Source organism: Ictalurus punctatus, chromosome 3, assembly GCF_001660625.3.
Source record: "Ictalurus punctatus breed USDA103 chromosome 3, Coco_2.0, whole genome shotgun sequence".
NCBI classification, from domain to species: Eukaryota; Metazoa; Chordata; class Actinopteri; order Siluriformes; family Ictaluridae; genus Ictalurus; species Ictalurus punctatus.
The window spans coordinates 21,431,954-21,445,339 of NC_030418.2; the positions used below are offsets into that span (position 1 = coordinate 21,431,954).

Consider the following 13,386-nt stretch of genomic DNA (forward strand, 5'->3'; position numbering starts at 1 on the left):
GGCTATTTGTTTGCCCCCCACACTGAGACATATGGCATGAAATAATAGTTTCTGTACCCATAGTCCACCATATGTCACATAGAAAGCCATTTGAGGTTCAGCCACCACTATTTTTGTGAGTATATCCCCTATAACTTAATCATAACAACCAAGGCAAATGGTTTCATAGGGGTGTTATTGTTGAAGTTTAAACCATTTCATAATCCTAAATAGGAAAATGAAATGTCTATTAATATCGTATTAAATGATTCATATAATTAATATGACATTTCAACACATTGTGAGTTTTGCATCTGTGGGTGAAAAGTTCAGGAATCAAACTTTCCAATGACTCCAAAAAAAACCAGTTAATAATTAAATACAATCATGCGGAAAAAATAAGGACACCCCATGGAAAATGTTGGCACACAATATTTCAACAGGATTAAAATCCAGGCTTTGACTAGACCATTCCATAACCCTCCATTTCTTCTTACTGAGCCATTCCTTGGCGGATTTGCTAGTGCACTTAGGATCATTATCCTGTTGAAAGGTTCACTTTCAGTTCAACTTTAACTTTCGAAAAGATGACCTGACCTTATCTTCAAGCAGTCTTTGATATGATTCAGAATTCATAGTTCAGTCAATGAATGCAAGTCCCTGAGGCAGCAAAGCAACCCCAAACATATCCACCACCGTGCTTCACAGTTGATGTGAGGTGCTTCTCCTGAAAAGCTGTTTTTGGTCTGTGCCAAACATGTCTGCTGTTACTGTGGCCAAACAACTCTATCCTTGATTCATCTGTCCAGAGCACATTATTCCAAAAGGCCTGGTCTTTGCCTATATGCTCATTGGTAAACTGTAGTCCTGTTCTAATATTCTTTTTAGAATTTACATTATTCTTTTCCCTGCCACACCTCTCATGCAGGTCAAATTTGTGCAATCTTTTTCTGAATGTAGAAGCATGAACTTTGACACCAACCATTGCAACACTTGCAAGCAGATCCTGTAATTAAATTTCGGAGTTCTTGGACACTTCTTTTTGCATCAGATGGCCTGATGTTGAACTGAATTTGCTGGAACAGCCAGTCCTGAACAAACTGGCAGTCATTTGAAAACTGCACCACTTATAAATGATTTTCCTTATAGTGGAATGATGTATTTCAAATCATTTGGAGATCTTTTTAAATCCCTTGCTAGACTTATAGGCAGCCACAACCTTTTTTTCTGAAGGCATTACAGAACTCTTTAGATCTTGGCATGATGACACCACACACCTCAATAACAAAAGGAACACCAGACACTAGATATGAGACTGGTATAGGTATAAATAAAAACCTGCACTCCCTAAGCAGGTTCTGATCACTGGCACACAATCTTGAACACCTGATTCTAATTTTACGGATTTGAAGGTTTGATAAATGTAAGGGTGCATTTACTTTTTCCACGTGACTGATGTTTTAGTAAAATTTAAATTGTGAAAATTACTTCAAAATGTCAATTTGATGTGTCTTTCATAGAATATATCATCTTTATTAATAAACACTGTTTCACAGAGGATCAAATGTTTGCTTGTCCAAATGTCAAAAAATCCTACAATTTCGATGGGGTGTACTTATTTTTTCACATTACTGTAACTGCTTAAACTCATACAAATATTTATTTAAAAAAAGTAAAAATCCCAGATACAAAGTAGCACATTATAGAAGTACTGCACTTTAAATAGTGTAAGGCCAGTAATTTAGTTACTTTTTTAAACATTAACAATATCTTACTTAATATTTTATTTAAATATTAATGTGGCTTGTTGATATTTTGCATTGCATTGCACTTCATTTTGTTTACGCCAGATTTAAATTGAATATTAATGTCCACCGTGTACACTTACATCCCCGTGTACTGCACAACACATGACTCAGGTTTGCGTGCCGTTGGTGTTGTGTTGTACATACGTTGCTAGGATACGAATTGATGGTATGTGCTATTTGACCACATAACATGTTTTACCGGTTGCATCCCAAATAATAGGCTATTAAATAATGACATCTACACTTTCATGTCCAATATGGAACCATCTGGGACTCAGCCATATAATGTATCTTGTAGTAGGCCTATAGGAAACACTTCTAAATCTTTAAAGTAGCCAACTTGGCACCTGTTGCAGGCTATGTAGGTTAAAGCTAGCCTTTACGGCCATGTAGATTATGTAAACATAGGCCTCGTTTACTTCTTCTACAGCAGGACACTTGTGGCTTTATTAAGTACCTTTTATTACTTCTGTCATGAGTACAGTAAATACAAACAGTAGTGGTTTTCCTTCAAATATAAAAAAAGGAAGCATTAAAAGTTAGTAATTGAGGATTGAAGACAGTAGCCCTGTCCTGGCTGAGACAGTCACCTGTGTTCACAGACATGGGAGCATGTGGTGAATTCGTTTCAGACACTATCCCTGGAACACTGGACACAAGAAAGGACTACATCCTGAAAGGGACGCCTGTCCACCACAGGACACCATGCACATGCGCGCACACACACACACGCATTCACTTCTAGTGGCAATTTAGAGTAGCCACTTCACCTACCCACATATTTTTGGTAGGTTGGAGGAAACTGGAAAACACAGAGGATACCCACACAAACACTGGAAGACCATGTGAAAATCCACACAGACATTAACTGAACTAAGGATCAAACTTGGGAACTACATGTTCTATTTTTAGGTGATGTTTGTGGGTTATGTGATTTACTTACCTTCATCTTAAATAGGTATAAGGCTTAATAGCCTACATTATGCCATCTACGGTAGGCTTATAGCTATTAGGTGTGCTTTAGTAAACAAATAAATGTATATGGCATAAATGCTTCAAAAGCTTGAAATATAAAGTACACCTGTATAAAACAAAACGAAGTATATTATTAACAGTGAAAAAAAACAACAAAAAAAAAACAACAGGTAATGTAACATGCAAGTCTACTTCAATACATATCACAGCCTTAAATTCATGGTTGATTTGTTTTTAATCAAGTAAAATGCATAACCACATGAGTAACCATCAAGTGCTTGCTTTAAAATAAAGTAGAAGAAAAGTATAAGTAACCATATAATACTCCTTTCCACACAGTGACGAAGTGCTCCGTAAGAATTTCTCAATCTAAGAGTGATCAGATTATCATTTATACTGAATAACTCCTCAGCACATTTTAGGCTTATAATTTCCATTCCAGATAGAACTAGAAACATTCATTCAAGAGATCAGCCACTGCCTCAAATCTTCCTGAATATGCATATGAAATTGAAAATTCCCCCATTTCTTAAAAAAACAAACACATTTTGTACACATTTTAAAAAGCCTGTTTCTAAAGTAGGGTATAGAGTCAGATGACCTCATGTATGGGTTTGCACAAGGATTAGAACAAGACAACAGAAAATCAAATGAAAGTCTGTGACTCGATCTCTCTTTGTTCTGATTTTGAATTAGATAAATAACAATGCTTTATGTTGTCTGGGACTATTTAACTCTTCTGCATTCACTTGAATATTATGTTGGATGATGCACTAGACAGACTCAGCTGTCAATTTTCAGAAAGGCACTTATAATCTGTAGACATCTGGACAAGCATGTCATGATTAGTCCCAACCTCATGAATGAAAAAACACTATTACATTGTGTTACCTACAGTAGCACAAGCAACTAAAACTAGTAAAGCCAGAATACTAGCCTTCAATCTAATATGTAAATAATGATACTTAACATTTTCAGTGAACAGATTAAAATACAATATTGAAAATAAAACTTCTATGCTTTGTGGCTCCAGCGGGAGGTCATTTTCCTGCTTTATTTTACTTTAGAAGTCTCATAAAAACAAACAAACAAACCCTAAAACACTGAGAAACATGAAAATGTGTTTTTTTAGTTGAAATTTTATATTGAACTGTGTTGAATAAGATAAGACAATAAGACACTGTTGTCACCCTTCAGTATCAGTATGATACTTGGGGCACAGGTATTTTACAGGAGGTTTGTAATGCTGTCTCCGACCAGTGCCTCCTTGTCTGAATGGAGCAAATCGCAGCCATTTCTTTACTACATCTGCAAACTGATGGTGTGTGGCCTCTTTTCCTACAGGGGTCTTCTTTAATGCACCTGTAAAACATCAAGCAGTAATTTTTCTACATAATATGAGGACCCTGATAACGCATGACGTATGACCAACTCCAATCCAACATCATCAACCTACACTCACAAGCCACTTTAATAGGAACACCTGTACACCTGCACATGTGGTAGCAGTGCAATGCATAAAATCATTCAGATACTGGCCAAGAACTTCAATTAATGTTCACATCAAACATCAGAATAGGGAAAAGGTGTGATCTCTGTGACTTTAACTGTGGCATGGTTGTTGGTGCCAGCGGGGCTGGTTTGAGTAATTCATAAACTGCTGATCTCCTGGGAATTTGGCACACAACGGTCTCTAAAATTTACACAAAATGGTGCAAAAAAACCCAAAACATTATGTGTGCAGATGATATGCAGGCTGAAACACCTTGTTAATAAAAAGAGATCAGAGGAAAATGACCAGACGGATCTGAGCTGAAAGGAAGTCTACAATAACTCAAATAAGCACTCTTTACAACAATGGTGAGCAAAAAAAAGCATCTCAGAACACACAACACATTAAAGTTTGAGGTGACTTGAGACTCACCCAAACTGGACAGTTAAAGATTAGAAGAAATAATAAAAAAAAAAATCATCTGGACCTTTTCCCCAGTCTTCAAAAGTTTGGGTGAGTCTGTGTCCATGATAGCCTCAGAGTCCTGTTCTTGGCTGAAAGGAGTGGAACCCAGTGTAGTCGTCTGCTGTTGTAGCTCATCCACCTCAAGGTTCAATTTTTTGTGCCTGCTGAGATGCTTTCCTGCTCACCATAGTTGTAGAGTGATTGAGTTACTATTTCTTTCCTGGCAGCTAGAACCAATCTTTCCATTTTTTAAGCCAGTGACATCCACAGAACTGTCACTCACTTGATGATTTTTTGTTGTTGTTGTTCAAACCAGCCCATCTGGTACCAACAACCATGCCACAGTTAAAGTCACAGAGATCACCAGTTTTTCTTCATTCTGGTATACAATGTGAACCTTGACCAGTATCTGCATGTTTTTGTGCATAGCACTGCTGCCACATGATTGGCTGATTAGATAACTGCATGAATGTGCAGGTGTACAGGTGTTACTAATAATGGACAGTGAGTGTACGTTTACATTTTGTACCTAGCTCTTGAACTTTTTGCAGTGATACCATCTTCACATGCATGAACAACATTTTCCAAGACCACTTACGGAACAAAACTCCTTGCAGTCTGGTATTTTTGAAGCTCCTTTTTTGTCCTCGACCAACCCAGTTCAGCTCAGAACCGACAGTGAAAGACAAGACTGCGTGCATCAGGCGTCTAACTGCATCATCCACGGTTGCACCACCCATCCGAGACAGGTGAGACACCTGTAGTTACAGACAATGCATGCAATGTGGTACATAAACTATGCACCAAAATTTTTAGTGACAGGAAGGATATGAGGGGTAAATATGTATGACATAACATAAAAACTCATGCCAAACATTTTTCAATTATACAACTACCATGGGTTTAAAATGCAATGCCACATAAATAACCAATATTTTTTATTAGGTTTTACCATTCTCTTCTGCGCTTCATCGTTCTCCAAATATCTCTCTGTTTCATCAAGCTGTTCCATTGTCTGTAGTGGTAGATCTATATCCAGAGTTTCAACATCCTCCTCACACATGTGTCCTTGAATCATTGCTTGCAGGTCTTTCAGCACAGTCCACTGCCTCTGTTGTTCTTCTTTTATTTCCAGCAGGAGTGATATGATTTTTTTTTGAGCTGCAGTTTCTGGTGTTTTTAAAATGTGAAAGGACATGATTAGTATCAGTGCTTCAGCAGTTGAATTTATGTAACACCAACGTGTTTTTTAGCCTCCTGTTGCCACTTGAATCTTTGTTATAGAAAACCTGTAACTGTATGCTCATGAGTGGGAGTTTGTCACTCTAAGAGCGAGATGTTCTGACCCATTACATGCCAACTTGGGTAACATGCCAAGCTTTCTTTAAACTTAATTTTCGACATTGTTCTTCACTAACTGTGCAGAAATAAGCAATCTGATGCAAATACCGACCTTAACATGCAAAAATAAAGTCGTGAGCACAAATAAATTTTAAATCACCCACTTAGATCTATATTTTACTGCCCTCATTTCATTAGGGAAATTAATTAGTAAATCATTGCATTCTGTTTTTAGTTACATTTTACACAGTGTCCCAACTTTTTTGGAATTGGGGTTATAGTATTATTATTAATGAGTTGGTATAGATGAGTTGTTATAGAAAAACTCATCTATAATAAGTCATTATTATTATTATTATTATTATTATTATTATTATTATTATTATTATTATTATCATCATCATCATCAATACCTTAGATTTATATAGTGCTTTTCTAGAAACCCAAAAGGACTTGTATGGCAGATACCCCACATAATCCAAGATTAATAATGAATAAAATAAATCTAATGTTATTTAACAAAGGAAAAGATAATTATTGAGATGGTGAAGTGTTCTGTAAGAAGATGTGCATTTAACATTTATCAAAGGAGTCCTGAATGTCAGTGCTTTGTAACGGTTAGTTTTCACTCACGTGTAAATCTTCAGGACAGAGGACTTTGCACTTTCCAGTTTCTCAGTAACATGACAAGCTCAGTTTTTAGCTTCAAGTGTGAGAAAATAGTGATTCTGGTGAGAGAGTGAATGTTTCTAGTTGATAACAGGAACTAATTTTCTTTGCAGATGTTCCGTAACATTAAATGTAACTATAAACAGTTAAAAATATTGTGTTTTTCATTACAAAATTAAGAAGTTTCCATGCATTTTCCATACTGCTAATCCCATGGGGAGCCTTGAGCCTATCCCAGGAAACTCGGGGCATAGGGCGGGGGACACGCGGGATGGGGTTTTATCCCATCGCAGAGCTCAATTGCACACCCATTCACACACTACGGACAATTTATGGCTTTTTGCAGGCTTCTGAATTAAAACAAAGACAGAATATCCAGAGATAGCTGCGAAGGCTCTTAAATATGTACTTCCCTTTCCAACTTCATACCTTTGCGAAGTGGGTTTTTCTGCACTGACAGCCGTTAAAACAGAGTTAGGAGCAGACTGGACATTTGCAACACGCTTCGAGTCTCACTGTCATCCATCCCTCCTCGCTGGGACCATTTTATTGCAGGGAAACAAGCCCAGTGTCTGTTATGGTGAGTTGTGATATTTTGTTTCAGTTTGTTGCTGCATGCATTTGATATGGAGACGTAATTGGACGATTTTATGTCAATAATGAGAATATTTTCAAAACGAAACCAGTCCGTACTATAAAAAAAGATTGGAGACCCCTGGTATAAGAGGACTAAAATACTTTGAGACATGCTGGTATTGGAAAATAATCACTCCACCCTGTCATTTACTTTAACAGCACACTCAGTTGTGTTTTTATTTCTGGTAAAATTGGTATCTTGATCCCTCTGCTGATGAAACTACAGCCCAATCCATTCACAGCTTATTGTTTTAATGATGTGATTTTAAAAGGTGTGACTATTTAAGTCCATTTAAATGATGTTTAACTAGGCTAAGTAGACTAGTGCTAGTAGTAAAAGCAGGGGCCTGTTATTTTCTAGAAACAGTTCAAGTCTGTCATGTTTAAAGGTGTCAGACATCCTCGGTAGCAGTTGAGCCGCAGAATGAAGCTCAGAGCAGAACCGCCTACCTGCTGAGGAGGACGAGGAGGATGTGGATGTGTTGGTCATCAACTTTTTTTCCTCCACTAGCTCTTCGTTATAAGACTCCGGCAGGGAACCTGCGATGAAGTGTGGTTCAGTCCGCCGCGCTAAATCCTCCAAACGTTTCGAGTCTTCTCGTCTGGATATTTCAGCAGACAGATGGTTCATTTCCTGGGACACAGCGGAGAGTCTCTGCTGAAGTGTATCCAGTGCCATGTCTGCCATGTGTTTGTTCACCAGCCCCTCCACCAGCCCCTCCACCCGCCGCTCCACCGCCCAGTTCGAGCTGTTACCATTACTGCCTTCCATTGCTGTATTTAAGCGAGCTAACTAGCGAACAAAACGCGACTTTATAACACCAAAACTCTTCGTTTTGGTAAACACATAAGACAAAGACTCGCGAAGAAAACAAGCGGAAGTGGTTGTCATATTGGCCCAAGCTCGCTAACGTTATGTCACGTTACCGCAACGTCACTGCAACGTTCCCAGAACATTGACGAACTACATGTCCCATAAAGCACTGGGCGAACACAGGACACATATAAACAGACTAGAGACCACAAACCAAGGTTAGGGCAAATATTTCCAAAATTCAAGTTTTATTCAGCGCTGTAAGAATGTCCCCCCTTCTTTTTTTGGCAGGTTTTCTATGTAGTTTTAAGGCTGGAGGGCCAGCAGTTACCCTGTTACACACTGTAATCTGTCCAACCCTTTAAAGATCCTGCATGTCTACAGTTTTTCAACTGCTATGTTTGCCTCACACCTCCAGGGTTGGGTTTAGAAACCTGCCCTGTGTGTGTGGAGTCTGCATGTTGTGCCTGTGCTTCAGGGGTTTCCTCCGGGTACTCTGGTTTCCTCCCACAGTCCAAAGACATGCGTTACAGGCTGATTGGCATTTCCAAATTGTTCGTAGTGTGTGAATATGTGCACAGGGATGGGTTGGAATAGGCTTCAGGCTACCTGCGACCCTGTGTAGGCTAAGCAGTACCGAAAATGGATGGATGGATATCTATCTTAAAAATCTTAAAGTGATTTCAGAAGAGTTTAATTTTGGATATTATTACTTAGTACGCTCTCAGAAAGGTTAACATCCTAAACACTTTTTGTGTTATTACTATTTCAACACGTGTTAAAGTATCCAATAAATGTGTTTAAAAAAGATAAAAATTCACGAGTGACCAACACGTGTTAAATTACTGTTCCACCACGTTGCGGACTGTGCTGTCGACGTCATCATCCAGTCCTGAACTCGGCCCAAAGTGAATTTTCGTTGCTTTGACCTTTTGATTGTGACAGTGGAGTCGGAGTCCTGAGGCGAGGAAACCAAATGACCACCGGTCAGTTAACGTTCATCACTATTTAGTGTAAATGCTGCTGAAAATGCCTGGCTGAGTTTGTGATATTTAGGCAGGGAGCTCTCGAAAATTTATTCATGGGAAAACTCGGCAAGTGATAATTAACTTTACCTATCGCTACGGCTTCAAAAGTGAATATCATGTAGTGCTTCCTCAGTGTTGGTGTTACACTATTAGTGTAATGTGTTTATGTTGACTGTGAATTATAGTCTGAAGCCGTGTTCACACCGGCCCGTTTGATGCCCCAATGGCTGTCAGTGAGAATGTTCACACCCAGGCATACAACATGTGGCGTCAAAGTGTCAAATTTTTAACATCGAGGTGGTTCATTTATTTTTTTGAGGCACTGCATCAAAAACTGGCCAACCAATGAGATTTGTGCTTTTGTTCATGCACCCGGAGCCACTGAAGTTACATTAAAGTCAGACTTGATAGCGCTCAAGTACAAAACTGTCTTACCGACAAAGAAGAAACTGAAAAAGAAGACGAAGAAGAAAATGCCAGCACCCACCATTTTAGTGAGAGTGCATAAGTGACATACCTGAAATAAAATGCTCACTGCTAATAAATCCTTCTGCCTACACACGTAAACAAAATGTCCTCTGAAATCACCAGGTTCAAAATGACACATTAATACTATATAAGTGTATTTATTATGTTGTGGCTTTTTTTTTTTGACGACACTGAAATGCAAGTATACATTCTAAATGATTCACTTACTTATTTCAGTGTTGTTTTCTGCACTAAATAGCATTGTTTGTTTCTTTGTCTCTTCCCTGCAAACAATGATTGATAGTCCATTGTATCTATTTTTCACCTGGCATATATATGCATAATAGTATTCTTGACCTCTTATTCAAATAGCTAAGTGCCCCATTACTGAGTCGTTGTATTGACAAATTGACCACAAAAAAGACTATTCATAGTCAACACTTCATCAATCTGCAGGAACATTAACATTTCTGGGCACAACAATAGTTGCCTTATACCCACCCCCTCCCCCTAAAACAATTAAAACAATCTGGGTCTTCCCATAAGTATGTGAATGCTATTGCTGTGACTTTGAATTAATTCAAATCATTACTTATATAAAAAGAGTATTCTGTTTAAAATGAGATTTAGATTTAAAGAAGTATTTATTGCGATGGCCAAATCACCAAATACCTTACATTTCACAAAAGTGCATACGTGCTTTAACCAGTTCACAAAAAGTGTGGGAACATCTTAAAGAAGTAAATACTGGCTCTCTTCTTCTTCTCAGTGATAAATGAGCGTCAGAAATGGAAAGTTGTGCAGCGCCACCTTGTGTACTGGGGTATAAAAAAAACACACCATGCTGTGAAAAAGAACAGGCCCTGATGAGGCTATTCTATAATTCTCTGGGTCTGCATCTTATCTGAGACTCTGAGTTAGAGTTAGCTAGCTGGATGCTGTTTCCAATCACAGTAGGGATGAGTGATGCTAACCTAGACGCTCACTAGAGTTGACATTACTTTAGCATATAGCTCGCGGTAATGTTAGACATTCCCACTACCTTTTTGAAAGTTAACGATAACGTCGCATTACAGCTATTCACCATGATGTAATACAGAGAGTAGGTTAATGTTAATTACATTTAGCAAGTGTTGGACAAGGCAAGCTGTAGTAATTAGCATTAAGAGGATGGGTTAGAGCCGTGTTTCTTCATGTATTCGGTGAATGTTAATGCTGGTTAACAAGTGCAGATAGTCATTGGCTAACGGAACTTAGCTAGGTCAGTAATGTTGAGGCCAAAAGTTCTTCACAAGGTTAACATGACAAAAAGAGAGGATGAGGTTTAGGTTGTAATACTTTCCACTATCTCTGTAATGTTGGTTGACTTAACTAGGTTGAGCAAAAAAATTCTCTGTGAGGTGATAAAGGTTGGAAAATAAATATTCTCAAGTTAGCTAGATTTTCCTGGTGAGTCTACAGCACCATTTTGTTCATTAGGAGAGTGGAGGTTACATTTCCAAAACTACACAATTTGGGATTCTTTAACTCAATTTCTCACTTGAAGCCAAAAGGCATTTGTCCATGTTTTGTAGCTAACAACTAACCAACACTTTCTGCTCTTATACAGCTTTTCAAATGGAAGGTAGTGGAACTTCTGTCTTCCAGATGGCAGGGAGATTTGAAAGAAGATGCATCAACTCAAATTCTTACATCTGTCAAGGGTTTAAATGATTTTAATAAATGTCACCTGAATTTAATGCTTTTCAAGTTTGTTTATTTTGTGAGCATTTTAGTAGAATTTTAGCATACAAACAAATTGCAAATTTTAGGATAAATGTAGGTGAAAAGTATAAACACATCTTTAAACACATCTTTGTGTGGAAATGTTTAACACACAATATGTTAAATGTTGAAAGCAACACAAAATGTGTTGTCCTTAACTAGACACGCAGCTGTGTTGAAAATTAACACAGTTATTTTTAACACGTCTGTTTTAAGAGTGTAACAAGCTTAAATATTTCTAGCACTAAAATAAAAACAGTAAAGCATAGCTCATACTATTTGGGGATGCACCAGAACATCCTATGCCATATTGTAGTTTTTCTTAGTTTTTTTTAACCTTCTCACCCTTCAAATGATTCAGTCACTAATTGAGCACACTCTGTCTGAGGTCAAAGATAGCATTCATTTTGCAGGTTTACAGAAATAAACATCACAGTTGTTTAATCTGTGCTTGCATTTGAAGCATTCCACTGTAAGCATTAATAACATTAAGTATCAGAATAAGTATAACAAGAATTTTGGCCTTAGCAAAGATCATTTTTATTTAAGTTTGAGTAGCAAAAATGTACTCTGATATACACTTGAGTCACCTGAACAAAATACTTTAGTACATAAAGCAAACAATTCTTTCTCATACTGTCTCAAATGTATAGTAAACCATTGATTTGGACTTAACCTGTGACTGATACATCATTAAAAAATCAAAAGATCCAGCAGTATTCCCCTGAAAAACATGCAGTGATCTAAGAGGTTTAATTCCACAGCTGCTTTTCGTCAGTGCCCACCATTGTATAATAATAAACAGAAGTCATTTCTTATATTAAAATATCTTCATGCGAACTAGCAAACCAAAGGGAATTTTACTCAAAACACAAATAAGAACCAAAACATCATACAGTATCTATGAAAATATAGTTAACAGATATACAGATAACAACAAAAAATATAAATACATTTTCATATATGTATATATGTACATCAGCAATGATCCATCATGTAAGTATCACATTTGTGTGTTCAGAAATACTCTCATCTTATTAAAAAACACCAGCAGATGAGCCTCTGGTTAGGATATATGCGAGGGAAATGTTATCCATAGGTATGGTGTAATAAGTTGTGCTTGTCCTTGCTTTTAATCAGTGAGATCATTGAGTATGTAAAGGAACAGCAACAAAGTACATTACTAAAAATGATTACTGTAACTGGCACTGCCGTTTAGCACAGCTCATGAGAATTATATCAGTGTAGTAGCCTGTCTCTGACAAAATATTAAAGTAAAATATGTAACTAGCATTTGAAAGGTTTAACATGACAGATATTCCGTGATAGGAGTGTGTTCATTTTGAATGTCAAAGCTACTGGTGCTCTGTAGATATTAAATAAAGCAAAGAAGAAAAAAGTACCACCTAAAGCTTTTCCTTTACTGACTGAAATATGTAGCTAAGCTATAAATTTGTGTAAAGTGTATTATTTTTTAGGACAAATAAGAGAAAACACTGTATGTACATATTAATAATGATTATTGCATTATAAATGAACTGGATCTCTACTTTTAACCCTGTTTTCCTTCAAGTCTTAAGTAAACCTCTTCAACAAAACCACAAATGAACTAGCTAACTAATATTGAACAACCCTTATAGTCCAAAAAATCAATCAATCAAACAAACAAACAAACAAACAAACAAAAAAACAGTTCCATACTATTCATTCTATCTGGAATAAGCCAAGGTTTTCATTAAGTACAAGTGAGACATTGATCAGACCTATTGCTAATACTGCTGCTGCATTTTTGGGAATCACACTCCTACAAAGTAATACACCAACACATTTATCAATATGGCAATTCTAAGAATGATATTTTCTGTATTTTCTACCCAAGTAGCAAAACGAAAAGGATATGGCGGAAACTGTAACAAGAAAAAAAACACTCTTAGAAATGAACAATGC

At 37.2% G+C, this 13,386-nt stretch overlaps 1 protein-coding gene across 1 annotated transcript; it reads right to left on the minus strand.

The window, feature by feature from the left end:
- Positions 1-2,978: 2,978 nt before the first annotated feature.
- si:dkey-187a12.4 (uncharacterized) lies at positions 2,979-8,286 on the minus strand. The gene is made up of 4 exons (XM_017465009.3): positions 7,816-8,286; positions 5,672-5,889; positions 5,318-5,477; positions 2,979-4,124 (listed from the first exon to the last, which is right to left on the minus strand). Exons 1-4 carry the CDS (start codon positions 8,135-8,137, stop codon positions 3,949-3,951), a joined length of 876 nt encoding a protein of 291 aa, XP_017320498.1. The 5' UTR covers positions 8,138-8,286; the 3' UTR covers positions 2,979-3,948.
- Positions 8,287-13,386: the final 5,100 nt, after the last annotated feature.